Source organism: Thalassophryne amazonica, chromosome 7 (assembly GCF_902500255.1).
Source record: "Thalassophryne amazonica chromosome 7, fThaAma1.1, whole genome shotgun sequence".
Taxonomy (NCBI): Eukaryota; Metazoa; Chordata; class Actinopteri; order Batrachoidiformes; family Batrachoididae; genus Thalassophryne; species Thalassophryne amazonica.
The window spans coordinates 64,033,639-64,048,180 of record NC_047109.1 but is presented as its reverse complement, the minus strand read 5'-3'; the positions used below and the strand labels follow the sequence as shown (position 1 = coordinate 64,048,180).

Sequence of the window (14,542 nt, the reverse complement as noted above, 5' to 3'; positions counted from 1 at the left end):
AAAAGAAGTCCCTCAGTGTTTGTCAGCTCGGGGCACATTTCTCAGCCTGAACCAGAGAGCTCCTGTGCTTTTTACCGTCAACAAGAAAAATATGTTATTTTAAAAGTTAAAATATATTCCCGCCAGGGTTCAGCCATCTGGTGCATCTTCAGCATTCTGCTCGCGATGAAAAAATAAATCCCATTTGATCTGCAGAGACTGAAAAAAAAGCATAACGATGACCTGAGTAAACGCAGTGTTTTTAAAGAGGTCTGTCTATTTGCCTGCTCCAGGTGCGTTTGTCAGCATGAAACGGCAGCACTTTCTCCCGCTAAGGCAGAAGTGAGCCTCATTGCGTCGTTGTCTTCGCCTTTCTGTTGAGTTTATTGGTGGTATGCAAACCGAGACAGTGCATTACTGCCACCAACTGTTTGTGTGTATCACATTAATGGAGTCTGACATCCTTACTGGGTTATTGTAAACAGAAATCTTTTCAAGAATGAATAACTGTATTAACCAGTTACCTTTATTTTAAATAAATGGTTCTGTTCCGGAACATAAGTTTTCATTTAATTTTTGTTCCTAGCAAAATACCAAATGTTTCTGTTTTGTTTTTCCAAGAAACGATTCAAAGCCTTAATTTAAGGGATCTAACAGATCAGGCTACTGATAGCGGCTAAAAGCGCTAATACCATTAACATACAGCATTAAATAGCCACAGCGCCAGTGATCAGAAACACCAGGCTTTTGGAAAAAAAAGGCAGCGAGACAGACTCTCTCTCTCTCTCTCCCCCCCCCCCCCCCCCCCCTTCTGTCTTGTACGCACGCATTTCGGGTGTACAGACAGTGATTAGAATTTTGGTATTTGAGAAATATTTGGCATGTTTGCAGTGTGTATAATTTTTGTAGTGTATTTAGCGTGTGATGTCGTGGTTTTTCTTTTTTTGTTTGTTTTTTGTTTTGTTTTGTTTTTTTTGTAAAAATGAGGCATCTTATGAATGTTGAACAAGCGCTTCAGTTTTTTTTTGTTTTTTTTTAATTGGAACAAGACAGAGCGTGCAGCGTGTCATCAGAGTCTGAACCAGACAGTGAGGATTCTGACGATGAAGGAGATGATCCCTCTTTTGTTCTGGGCGAGCAACCAGAGCAGGTGGATCCACCGACGTGCACACAGATCTCCACAGTGGGTCGGATCACGCGCTTCTGTTTGCAGCTGAGCTCCGTCCAAGTGCAGAGTCCTGGAACACAGAGATGCAGACACACACTGCTCCAGCAGTGGCTCTAGGCGAGTTTCGTTTAAAGCAGGGGTGGGCAATTAATTTTTACAAGGGGCCACATGAGGGACCTGAATTGTGTCAAGGGGCCATACCAATGGTATCTTTAGCTTAATTCTGCCCAACTGTCTTCCATTGTAAAATGCACTTAGTTACATAATGTGTATCATTCAGTTCATGAATATCTGAAGTTTTTAATAATGAGAACTGTTGTATGCTAAACATTTCACATTTAATTACTAATTCGCAGCTGCAGTATACAGGTGGAGTGAAAAACAGAAGACACGTGGTCTGAAACATCTTACAGGTGTGAACCACACGAAATCCAGTCAAGTCACATATATAAACACACAATGACACGTTCGCTCTTTTAGCTTCACAATAAAAGCATCTGACTAGTTTAACCAGGCATTTTCAGAATAAAATAAATTTCTGGCAACTGAATTTTTACCATTGCTGCAGTTCTTCCAACATGGCAACTTTTCACAATATAACTAAATATTGTAAATAAAACAATTCCACACAACGTTTTTCATTGGAAAATGCAATTAATTGCATATTTTGAATAGCTGGTACTGGTAACTTGGAGAATAAAACTATTCTGTAACTATTTATAATTAGGCTATATGAAATTGTAGTGTAGAGGTCAAATACAGGCATACACACGAATGTAGAGCCAAAGAGGGCTAGGATACTCTGAGCATGTCTCCTCAGGTGTGGAAAGCTCTCCTTTTTCAGAGAGGAGTAAAAGTCCAGCAGTGAGACCGACCTAAAGTGCTCTGCCAGAAGTATGTCAGACTGTAGGTCAATGAGTTCCATCTGAACATCACTTGGTGCATTATCAACACTAAAGCTGAAGGGAAAAGAAACCATGTGCATTTCACTTTCAAGAGTTTTGAAATATTGAAATCTCCTTGAAAACTCTTCATGCAGAGCTTCTAACATGGTTGCGTACTTGTGGAGGTGATTGGCTGATCTTGTGGTTTCCTTTAGTGTTGGCAAGTGGGTCAGAATGTTGTCCTTCACTTGGTTCGAGAGAAGCTGCAGCTTTCTCATGAAAGCCTTCCCTGCACTGTACATCTCATACACAAAAGCACCCTTGCACTGCAGTTTGACATTTAGTTCATTCATAAGTGCAGTCACATCCACGGCAAATCCGAGGTCTGCCACCCAGTCTTCATCTGAAAGCTCTGGGATGTCATGTCTTTTCTTAACACAGAAAGCCTGAATCTGGTCTTTCAGGTCCCAGACACTTTTCAGTACTTTGCCCAAGCTGAGCCACCTGACAGCACAGTGATAGCTTATTTCACTATGTTCAGTCTCATTTTCCTCCAGAAGTGCAACAAATTGTCTGTGATTTAATGCTGTCGCTCTGATGAAGTTCACTATTTTAGTTACAGCATCAACAACGTGATTAATTTGCAACACTGTCTTACATAAAACTTCCTGATGTATAATGCAATGTAAAAATGTTAATTTCTGCACAGGGTTGATTTCTGTCACTTTATCCTGCATTCTCTTTAGAAGCCCAACATTCTTCCCTGTCAGATTTGGACAACCGTCCGTTGTCACACCTGTTAGCTTTTCCCATTTCAGTCCTAATTTGTCCAAACATGCATTTACCTCTGTGAACAAGTCCAGACCAGTGGTTGTCCCTTTCATTGACTGCATGGCTGCCAGCTCCTCTGTGATTTGAAAGTCCGCACTTATCCCACGTAAAAAAATTTAGTAGCTGGTTGGTGTCACGTACATCGCAGCTTTCATCTAATGCCAGAGAAAAACAGTCAAAGTCGGCGGCTCTGTTCTTCAGCTGAAGCTCCAAGTTTCTAGCGATGTCCTCCACCCGCCTCGTGACAGTGCGTCGGGAGAGTGACACGTTCTCAAACGCGTTCTTTTTCTCTGGACAAATCAGTGAAACAGAGTCCAATAAGCACTCCTTAACAAACTCTCCGTCAGAAAACGCTTTACTTTTTCTGGCGATTTTGTGAGAGATTACATAACTTGTCCTGACGGCTGCATCTCTGGTGGTGTGAAGTTTGGTAAAAAGTCCTTGTCGGGCTTGCAGTTTTGCGAGCAATGCAGCAGACTGCCTCGCGCGCTCGTCATCTGACAAATTTCTGTATTTATCCTCATGCTTAGTCGTGTAGTGGCGATTCAAATTGTAATCTTTAAACACAGCAGCTTCTGTACCACAAATTAAGCACACGGCTTTACCTTTAATTTCTGTAAAGAAATACTTGGCAGTCCACGTCTTATTGAAAACACGACATTCGTTATCGATTTTTCTTTTCTTAGCATGAGCTGACATTTTGAGGGTGACCTGGCTAGCATCACATCCTGCTGTTCACCTTCACACACATACGGAATAGGAGCGAGCGTATTTTCAAAATAAAAGCAGCACAGTTGTATTTCATGCATAACATCGTTATTTTTTCAATTTATTTTTTAATTTATGATTGGCCTCACGCGGGCCGGACAGGGATGCAGAAAGGGCCGGATGTGGCCCGCGGGCCGTGGTTTGCCCAGGTCTGGTTTAAAGCGTCAAGATCATTGTTAGCTTCGGTTTCATTTTGTTCCTCTTTCTGCCATTTTGTGCTCTTGATTCAAAGGCTGTTTGGTGATGGGAAAAGTCAAAAGCTCATTCATCGACCTTTTCTCAACGATTTTTTTTTTTCTTTTTTAACTTCTTTCCCTTCGTTCAGGAATCATCGTATGCCCTGTGTCCGGGCCTTTAAACACAAATTCCTGAATGAGACCTGTCACACGTCATACTTTTTAATGTGCCGCTAAGTTGAGAAATAACTGATCTTGTGGAAATTTGGTCTTGTCCTCTGCTGCGGATGGGTCAAGTGAGTGTTTTGTTTTCAGACTGTTGGAGCAAGGTCCAGAGGACTAATGGCATTAAGATTCATACATGGTGCACTGTCTGATTTTTTTGGAAAAAACAGTTCATAGAATTTTTCAGAAATTTCGTACAAACAATCCTTGGGACTGTGTGGTCATGGTAAGTTGGAAGTTACCCCTCAGGGCCCCCAAGAAGGACAACAAAAAGAAATGCAATTTTCCACACTGTTCAGGTTTTTTTTGTTTTGTTTTGTTTTTTGTTTGTTTGCAGAAAACCTGTTTTCTGGTTCATCAGGAAAAAAAGTAATTGTTCTTGAATTATACTATGGGCTCCCCAGGGCCACGGAAAAGAGCCAAAATGACATTTTGCAAACTGCTCAAATTGTTGAAAAACCATGTAGTAGCATTCTGTAATTCTGCATATAATTCCTTGAATCAGTGTCAACCTAAAGAAAGATTTTATTGATGTGAATCATTCTAAGTGAGTCCATGCAGCACCACCACCACCCCACCCACACACACAAAAAGGGTCATAAAGTAAAATAAAATAAAAAGTCATCCACTGATTTTTCTCAAACTATTCACTGAATTTTCTTGAAATTTTGTATAGATATTTCTTGTGACTATCTGGCCATGATAGGTTGGACTTTCTGACTGAATCCCAGTGTCTCCCCCAAAAAGGTAAACAATTTCAGGTGGATGCATATGTACAAATGGCATATTTGGTCAAAATCATTTTCTTTGTCCAAAGGACTTCAGTGTTTCTAGAGCCTATTTAATTATTTTATGTTGTGTAACAGTTAACTGATACAAATTACAAATTGATTTTGAAGTAGTAGATGCGAGGCTGCCCTTAGTGCTGAACAGTAGATGAGCAGAGGCAGCGCCAAGAGCATTGCAGCTAAAACCTAAAGAAGATTTCTGCTTTTTTTTGTGAAATATGTATTTGAATGTAAGCAATGTTATTTTTTACTTCTGCAGTTACATCACATGCTCAAATTGCTGTGAAGGGTGTCATCACAACACACACAATCCCACTGTGGTTGCTCCATACAATCTGCAATATGACGTGTGTTTCTCTGCGGTCCTGGCGCAATGTGTATTTGCATTATGTTGTGTAGTGTATGGCTGGTGTCGCCGTCCGAACGGTCCCCCCCTAAAAATTGGTCTGCCCTGCCTTCACTGTGCCATTTAGAGCGTCAGCGGCGATTCACCGATTATCGCCTTGTTTCTGCTTAAAACTGCACTCCTTTCATCATCTATCTCAACGAGATATCTGAAGCTTTTGTACATAAATTCAGCATTATTTCATAATTAAAGACAGGGGAGCGATCAGAACGCCACAGAGGCACATCTGAGTCTGGCTCTCTTAGTCTGACTCACTACACCCAAAGCGATTAAAAGGAATAATGTGGTTATTAACCATCAGATGACAAAGTAAAACCTCATAAATCATTCTGAAGTCAGTTTTAAACAGAAAGAAGGCCGTTTTAAGCACTAACGAGGCGATAATCGGTGACTCGCTACTGATGCTCTGAAATGACGCATGCGCAGCAGCACGTCAGACTCAGACGTGCAGTTTTAAGCAGAAACGAGGCAATAATCTGTGACTAGCTGCTGGTGCCCTGAAATGACGCATGCACAGTGAAGGGACAGTGAAGGCAGGGCGGACAGATTTTTAGGGGGGACCGTTCAGTCGGTGACACCGGCTTACTGGGGAGATATAAAAATAAAATTGAAAAAGCCGTTTCTGTTTTTTGAGTATTTGCATCCTTATTTTTAACAGTTACTTTAGTTTGTGTGAGTGTAGTGTTCTTGGTCTTCTGATGTTATCTGTGCAGCCTTTTGTGGTAATTTTGTTTCTCATATGGTATACATTTGATGTTGAAACTGCACTATTAGGAAGTTCTTTCATGTTTGTGGTGACTGCGTAGGTACTTTAACGATTTAAGAATGAGAATGGATGTTCTCTACATGTCAAATTGCCTTTTGTAAAATTTATTATATATATATAATTTTTAAAATCATACTTTTACTCATTTTGCTTCCACTTTCTTGTTCTCTGAGGAACACAGCTGTTGTGTCCAGCAGGAAATGTTTTTTTTTTCTCTCTCTCTCTCTCTCTGTCAGGCTTTTTGCCTATGATGGACAGCGGTCTGTTTTTGGCTGAAGTTGTGAGGTAGGATGTAGTTTATGGGCCAGAACATTTAGGGGTGGAGACGAAGGCTGTTTCTGGCAAAGCCCCCTCTCCGCATAGCATGTTCCCCCAAAGCAATGACCTTTTGACCCCCCCCGAAGGAGCATCAGGGAATGCGGCCTGCTCCTTAACCTCTGGAGCCCAAAGTCACATCATTCTAAGACTGGCTGGACCACAGAGTTGCATTGAAACTGTGTGGTGCATATTTCAGTCCTGTGAAGAGAGATTTTGTACTTGATACACTGATTTGATTGGATATTTTTAAAGAGGGCCAGACAGAGCCGTATAAAGCAGTTATTTCAATCACGGACTAGTATTGGCTCATGCAAACATACACTGACAGAAGAAAATACTTGAACCAACTTAACTGAATTGTGTCAGTTGGTAACACCTAACTGAATTAAGTTATTTAATCTGAAGTTAGATTAATGTAATTTATTAATTTAATTTTTAATTTGCAAAAATCTAAAAAAAAAAACTTTCACATTCTCATTATGGGGTATTGTGTGCAGAATTTTGAGTTAAAAAAATTATTAAATCTTTTTTGGAATAAAGATGTAGCAAAAAATGTGGAAAAAGTAAAGCGCTGTGAATACTTTCAGGATGCACTGTATAGCTCTTATACATGCAAACACACACATGAAAGCACTTTGGACATCAGCTGTGCAGGCTACATGTTGTGATGAATGCAAAAAATTTTAATGATCTTTGGTCCCACTTTGTCCATTAAGTCGCATAACAAGGAGTTTGCCAGAAATGCCTCTTTTTTTTTCATCAGCTGCGTAGGGAAGATTAAGCCTGTTCTGTCTATGGCCAATATAGAGACACTGGGAAAATTTGACCACATCACCCTAAATGTAGCCTTCCTTAATTAGTTTCCTCGAGTAACACCAACTTGAGTAGGAGGGTGCTATTGTCCTGGGGCCTCATGTACAAGAATTGCATGGATTTCCTACTGAAACATGGCGTATGCCAAAACCCATAAACTGTTGTATGCACAAAAATATCCAGATGTATCAAAGTGTGCATACGCATAGATCCAAGCATGCTCTGTTTGTATATCCCAGTGAACGTGGAATTAAGCAAACATGCAGATGTATCAAATTCCTCCCCTTCCATGCCCCTATTTAAATATGCAAATACATGTAAATAGGCCCTGGGACATGGGATTCCCATATGCCCGTTCCTTCCACACGAACACAGAAAATAATTTATACAGAGTGTGAGCTACAGATGACGAAGTGATGTGAAAACACACAGGGATAGTTTATTTGGTACCTTGTCAAACAGAATAAACACGAAACGGAAATAATGTTATTGGGAACGTGTGTGAGGCCGTAAACACTGTGGGCTCAGAGCAGCGCGCACACACTGAGGTAAAAAAAAAAAAGAGGTGCGCCACGGCTGATGATGTGTGACACTGACAACTTTCCACACTTCTATTGACAAATACTGAACACAGGGAGAAAGTCAGGGGGTCTGTTAAGAAGTTCTGCAGCTCCAAGCTCACCATTTAAAAAAAAACCACAATAATAATAAACATATTTGAATACGTACATACCCAAATGTGCGTGCGCTGGTTTTTGTTTGGAACAATTACACGAAAAAACTATTGCCTCAATATGCAGCCACCTGTTATGCACCATGCCAGCCCCTACTCTGTTCCCAACCCAACCCAATGCATTTGCGCATCACATATGATTTGAACATTAATGGAATGAAAATGTTACCTATTATTAACAAAAACAAATTTATCATGTGATGATGCCTTTGTGCAGTCAATAGCTCCGATTACATTAGGGGAACTGGCTGCCGCTGCAAATTGGGCTTTAATGTTGGAATGCAATGTACCTGGATGACATTCAGATGATTGCGTTCCACACAGCTGGCATGGCTCAGCTCAAGGTCAACAACCCCCTGGCTCCTCGCTAGGGGTTGTCTCTTCTAGGGTCCAGCTGCAGTTCTGTGCGCAACTCTCATAACAGTGGCCTTGGTAATTGAAATCGGATTATGAGCCAATTATCGTCATTTGCAAGTAAATCCTCACCTTCCCTGAATACACGTTCACCTCAGGTTGCTCCATTTGCAAGGTCTTCTAACACTAACGCAGCCATTGTTAGTGCCATTTTACGCATCACTTTGTACATGCTTTTACACACGTGGGTGTGTTAGTTGTTCAGAAGTGTATCTCTGGTGTGCACATCACTCTGATGACTTCTTGTTTTCACACTATTAAGAGTTCCCAGCATCGCCTCTACATGTTGGCAGTGGAACAGTAGCTGTAGAAACGTGTGTACACCAGCCATGAATTTGACGTGGTGCGTCGCACATTTCCGCAGTCATTTCACTTTTGATACATCTGAACATTAGCATGGAGAAGGATGTACGTTTTTGTGCGTACTCAGCCTTTGTACATGAGGCCCCTGGTGCTTCCTGTGTGGTTGTGAAACTTGGACACTAAACAGTGGCTTAAGGTGCCAAATGAATGCCTTTGGTACTAGGTTGTCTTCAGAAGATCCTTGGGTGCTGCTGGAATGGCTTTGTGTCAAAGGTCAAGGTGATACCCTTGATTCCTTTGGCTGTAACAGATAGTTGGCCACTTCTGAAAGGTGGAGATGGACTGGCTGTCTAACTGGGTGGTTTCCATCCAGGATCCAAGGCAGTTTTTGAGTGTGGTGGTTGTGGCACCAGTCCATGCTCCCAGACCTGACCTGAAATGTCTCCCTTGCACCCCATGGTTTTTGTTTGTATGTTTGTTTTTTGTGCTTTCAGGAAACAATTTGGTCCCTCCTGAAGTCTGTGTGACCTGTGTTGAGTCCGTTCAATTACACTTCAAGTTTGAATGAGCAATTTTAAAAAGAGCATATGGTAATGACTAAATAGATAAATGTTCAAAGGGGGAAATAATTTTAAATACATCTGTTATGTAGCTGTGGAACCGCTAGTATTTTTCTAGTATAATATGAATTTATTGACAGTCTAATATATGTGAAGAACTTGAGGGGGGGTTTTTCACCACAAGAACTGACATTTAGGTACATTTCTTCAACTTCTCATGTCTCACTTTGCTACAACTATGGTTTTTCACATTTTCACTATGGTGTAAACATAAGAGGTATCAGTGTAATAACATTCATGATGTAACAGACAATGTTGGTCTTGTGCAGGTCTTTGTCTCCCTCTCTCTGCTGTACTGGGCTGTGCAGAGCTTCTCTCAGCTGCTCCGCATCAAAAAGAAGAATGACTGAACACATGGCGTACACTGACTGGACAACCTCCTTAGCATTTTGGAGAAATAATCAAGTCAGTCATAACCTGGCATAATTGAACACATTTTATTCATGTGCAAAATGTGCCACTATATAACTATCCATTTTATCAGGTACACATCTTTGTTTAATAAAGTCGCTATGGGTGTTAATCTAAAATTATGCTTAGTTGCAATGTAATGTTATGCAAAATTGTGGCTTTTGTATGAAATGTTGTTTGAAAACACTGAATGCTGTATGAACTGAACTAATATTGTCACTTTACTATTTCATGAAAGCCTTTGGGTGAATACCTTTTTATTATTTGTACTGCTGCAGAACTTAAACTGTATTTCAATAAAAGATTTGCAGTTTTAGTTTACCTGTCAATTTCTCTTTTAAGTCTCATTCAAAATGAATCTGTGGAGTGTGTATTTTAGCTGTGTGTAGATTTACAAATGACACATTTTTATTCATATAGGAGTTTATTCTGACAGATTTTGTGTAGGAGTGAAACACAGTCTGCAGCAGATGGCGCTGTTATTCCTCTGCTGTTTAATTTCTATCAAACGTCAAAAGTTTGATAATAAAAACGTTAATTTTCTTAATTCAAAAAGTAAAACTAACATGGAACATGCCTGTTAACATCAGCAAGACAAAAGCTGGATTTAACTCCAATACCCCCGTCACACATAGCCCGAATGGCGTCAGAATGATGAATCGGCCCACATCCAAAAAGTGTCAAGTTTCAGTTCCAAAACGTTCTGACAGCAGACTGCCAAAATATAAAGTCAGCTGTGTGGGATGGAAATTAAATCACATTTGGTCCCAGTCAGCCGACTGTCCAGAGTGTGATGTACATGTTCAAAACACCCCGGGTGCCGTCGATGTGGGACACCTATCCGACGGCGGTCTGAGCGCCATCTGACCGCAATTTACATATTCTGAAGGCGGCATAAACAGGATCAGAAACGATTTGAGCGTGTATGAGGGAACCTCGAGATGGATCAGGCATGGCAAAGCCTGCAGGCTTGACCTGCAAATGCCACTTATCCACTGATAATGTCCACCTCCACTGTAAACTAGTGTGCCTTGATTAGAGAGAGTGGCATCAACTCAGAACATGGCGCCATTTTGGGCCCAACTGCACTGAACTACTGAATGAACCTTTAATGTTTTCAACATTTTTTAAAATCATGCAGCAACACATCCAGGTACAGGAGCCATCAGAATAAAGATAAAAATAGTTATCAAATTTACATAAATTTACCATTAATGATTTATTTAATAAATTTAAAACATGATTTATGCAGCTGCAGCTCTGTAACTCTGTGTCATGCAATGACATGCGTGACAGTTTAACGTTCTCCCTCTCTGGAATATGCTTTGTTCTGGACTAATTTGACCCTCAACAAGCTTTTCTTTCTACAGTCATCACCTCCAAATCAAAGGTAAGTTGTACATTTTCCTCTTTTACTGGTTTTGTGCTGTAAAGTTGTGGACTTTTCTGATCCATTTGTAATCAGCACACGCACCGCAAATACTATTATAATATGATGGCAGACGAAGGACTGAAAGCAGCAAAGTGTCAAATCACAGCCGGCTGTGATTTGACACTTTGCTGTTTTCACTGCGCAGTCGCAGCCTGCTGCAGCCTGACATGCACGTCAGCCTGCAGCTCCGAGTCTGAGCACGGTGTGAAAAAAATAAACGGTTGGACTTTTAATCACCGAAATTACTCCGGTCCCACATGTGAGGGGTTTAATGGAAATACATTGTCATCTGACGGGACATTTTATCTGATGTGAGGGAAAAATCTGTTGTATACGATGTTTAATACATGGAAAGCAGTACAAAAATTTGGGTTCGGTTTAGGTGAGTTTTACTGTACATGGGACTGAACAATAAATTTACCTCTCAAAGCTTTGATGATGAAGTCCCTTCCATCCCACACAGCTGACTTTATTTTCCCAAATTTTTCTTTTGTTGAGATCTGAAGGGAATCTGTACATCTTGAAGCCCTTGTTGTGTCTATTTGTGCCTTCAAGTGCTCAGCAACCCGGCATTTTCAGCGAATAAATAAAATAGCTGGATTTCCACGCAGACAGATTAACAGCGAACACTATTTTGAACCCAAGATGGCACCATGAGTCATGTGACCAATTCTTTTCGGCTCGTCATGTTGCCACTCTATCTAGGCACACAATTGTACCCCCTGCCCACCCCCCGAGTGCAAAGGAACTGCTGTGGCACACAGCCATCCATGCACAGGTGATGTGAACACAGTGCAAACAAACCAAAAGCACTGTGTCCACTGCAGGTCAATGTGTCGCACAGTGCACGGCGCTGCAGATCTGGACAGTACAGATAATATGGGCAACATAAATAATATAATGTAATACCATTGTGCCCATCAGATCTTTGACACCACTGTGGCTGGCGGGTGGGTGCACACACTGTCGCATATCACGTCAGAGGCTCAGAGCTGAATGGATCTCACCGCTGTAATATACAAATTATTGCCTGATCACATTTAATTCTGTCAGACATATGACATGGAACTGTTTTGCCATGACAACATATGAAACATGAATCTCACCTCCAGGAGCATTTTGCAGCACAGTGCGTCAGGAGCCAGGACCACAGCCTGTGGTGGAATGCTGGAAACAACAACGCCATAAATAAATCCCATGTAATCCAACCAGAAATCACAATGTAGAGATGCATTGTGGTAAAAAATGAAAAATAAAGTTTGCTGGAAAGGCTGCACATAGAGTGAAGTTTAGCTGGCAGTAAAATTCAGCATCAAAAGCTTTCCTGGCTGACAGCTAAGCACGTGCGCACGTGCCTCACATGTATGGAGCTAAATCCAGGCCAAAAGTTTTGTAATCTGAAAATAAAAAAGATTGAAAAAATACATTTTGAAACTGAAAATTCAAATTTTGAAACTGAAAATTCAATGTTTGTTCTTGAATTTTATAATCATTTAAAAAGTATTATCTAAATAAAAATAAGTGTAAGATATATATTTTTCAGTTTAAATTAATTTTTGGTTTAGCTCTGTAATTATTTTGATCAAATTTATTTTCATATTTATTTTTTTCACTTTCAGATCTTTTTTCCACTTTCAGATCTTATTTTTTCAGTTTCAAACTTTTGGCCCTGTTCTGGCGTGGGAGGGCGTGGCTTCAATTGAGAGGGGCGTGGAATTGTGAGTGACAGGAGAGCAAACAGTCCTCACATGATGTTGCTTTCAAGAAACGTGGGTACTTTGATCGATAATAACAACACTTTCTCTCCACTGTTTTGTCTTGATACCTGTAAATGAAGTGATGTTAAGGACAACGATGTCGATTACAAGTAATTCTAGACCACTCTTGGTCATTTTTTATGTTTTAAAACTGGAAAATATGCAAGATTGTGAAGTTTAACACCTATACCTAAAAAACCGTTGTGTCCCAAATCCACACAAGACTGTGAACGTAGCGCAGCATCGCCGCATGAAGATGAGGCAGGTCGATCATTTTACAGGCTGCCAGGAGTTATTATCCATCAAAAGCAATGGAGTGTAGAGAGACCTGGCTCAGCAGATCTGAAGGAAGCTTTAATATGGACAGAACCAAGCAGACCGCCTGTAAATCCATATCCAAAGCCGCCCGGAAGCTCCAGCTGCTGTCAGTGTGAAGAAGCCTCACCGTTACAGGCCCGGCACTGAGGCACTCCGCCGCTACCAGAAATCCACCGAGCTGCTGATCGACAAAGTGCCCTTCCAGCACCTGGTGAGAGGAATCACTCAGGACTTCAAGACCGACCTCGCCTTTCAGATCTCCGCTGTGATGCTCTGCAGGAGGCCAGCAAGGCTGACCTGGTCAGCAGCTTGTGGATCAGCAGCTTGGTGGATTTCTGGTAGCAGTGGATCTCTCTCAGCGCCGGGCCTGTAACAGTGAGACTTCTTCACACTGCTGGTAGCCGGAGCGCTCTTCCGGCTTTGGTTTTGGATTTATGGGCGGTCTGCTTGGTTCTGGTCACATTAAGTTTACGCTGTGAAACAACCGGCCACTTTGTTACATTGTCATTAAATTCACTATCCGGTACAACATACAGACCCACTGAACCAACTGCTACACATCGATCATAATAAACAGCTTTATCTCGAGGGTTTAAAGCCTCGTAATAAACTTTCATTCTATTTTCTTTCACACGCCAGATGCATGGTAAATAACTAATGGAGACAGGAGCAGAGTCATAATCTATCAAGTACCCACGTTTCCTGAACGCATGTGAGGACTGATTGCTCTGCTGTCACTCACAATTCCACACCCCTCTCAATCGAAGCCACGCCCTCCCATGCCAGAACGGGGCCAAAAGTTTGAAACTGAAAAAATAAGATCTGAAAGTGAAAAAAGATCTGAAAATGAAAAAAATAAATACGAATGAAAATAAATTATTTGATCAAAATAATTACAGAGCTGAATCAAAAATATATTTAAACTGAAAAATATATATCTTACACTTATTTTTATTTTAATAATACTTTTTAAATGATTATAAAATTCAAGAACAAACATTGACTTTTCAGTTTTTCAATCTTTTTAATTTTCAGATTACAAAACTTTTGGCCTGGATTTAGCTCCATATACACGCGCGCACACACACACACACACACACACTGAGCGATCATTTCCTCATGTCTGCACTTCTACGTACACACAGGCACGTGAGGTCAGTGAGCCTGGGAAAAAGAGGTGAGCGAAGGAGTGATTGAATGGGAGTGAGTGGCCACACCGATGCTGGCTTGGACACATATGGCAGGAGTTCGGTCCATACGTTGGTTGTTCTTTGATGTCCAGTACAGGTCCTGTGCAAAGGGAGAACAGAGCGCTCCCTCCCACTCCGGCCCCGTGTTGCCATCCAGACATTTTGACATCGGGCAGTCTGCAGCGCCTTTTATGGCCATCTCACAGCAGTCTGTGTTATCTACGTACACTTTGGATGCATTC

The 14,542-nt window shown here is 41.1% G+C and overlaps 1 protein-coding gene across 1 annotated transcript in view; it reads left to right on the top strand.

Moving 5' to 3' along the window:
* agmo (alkylglycerol monooxygenase) overlaps window positions 1-10,014 on the top strand; it is a 164,352-nt gene extending 154,338 nt beyond the window's left edge. Inside the window, 1 exon segment of the mRNA XM_034173636.1 lies at window positions 9,462-10,014. Coding sequence (XP_034029527.1) covers window positions 9,462-9,542 — 81 coding nt within the window. The 3' untranslated portion in view covers window positions 9,543-10,014.
* Window positions 10,015-14,542: the final 4,528 nt, after the last annotated feature.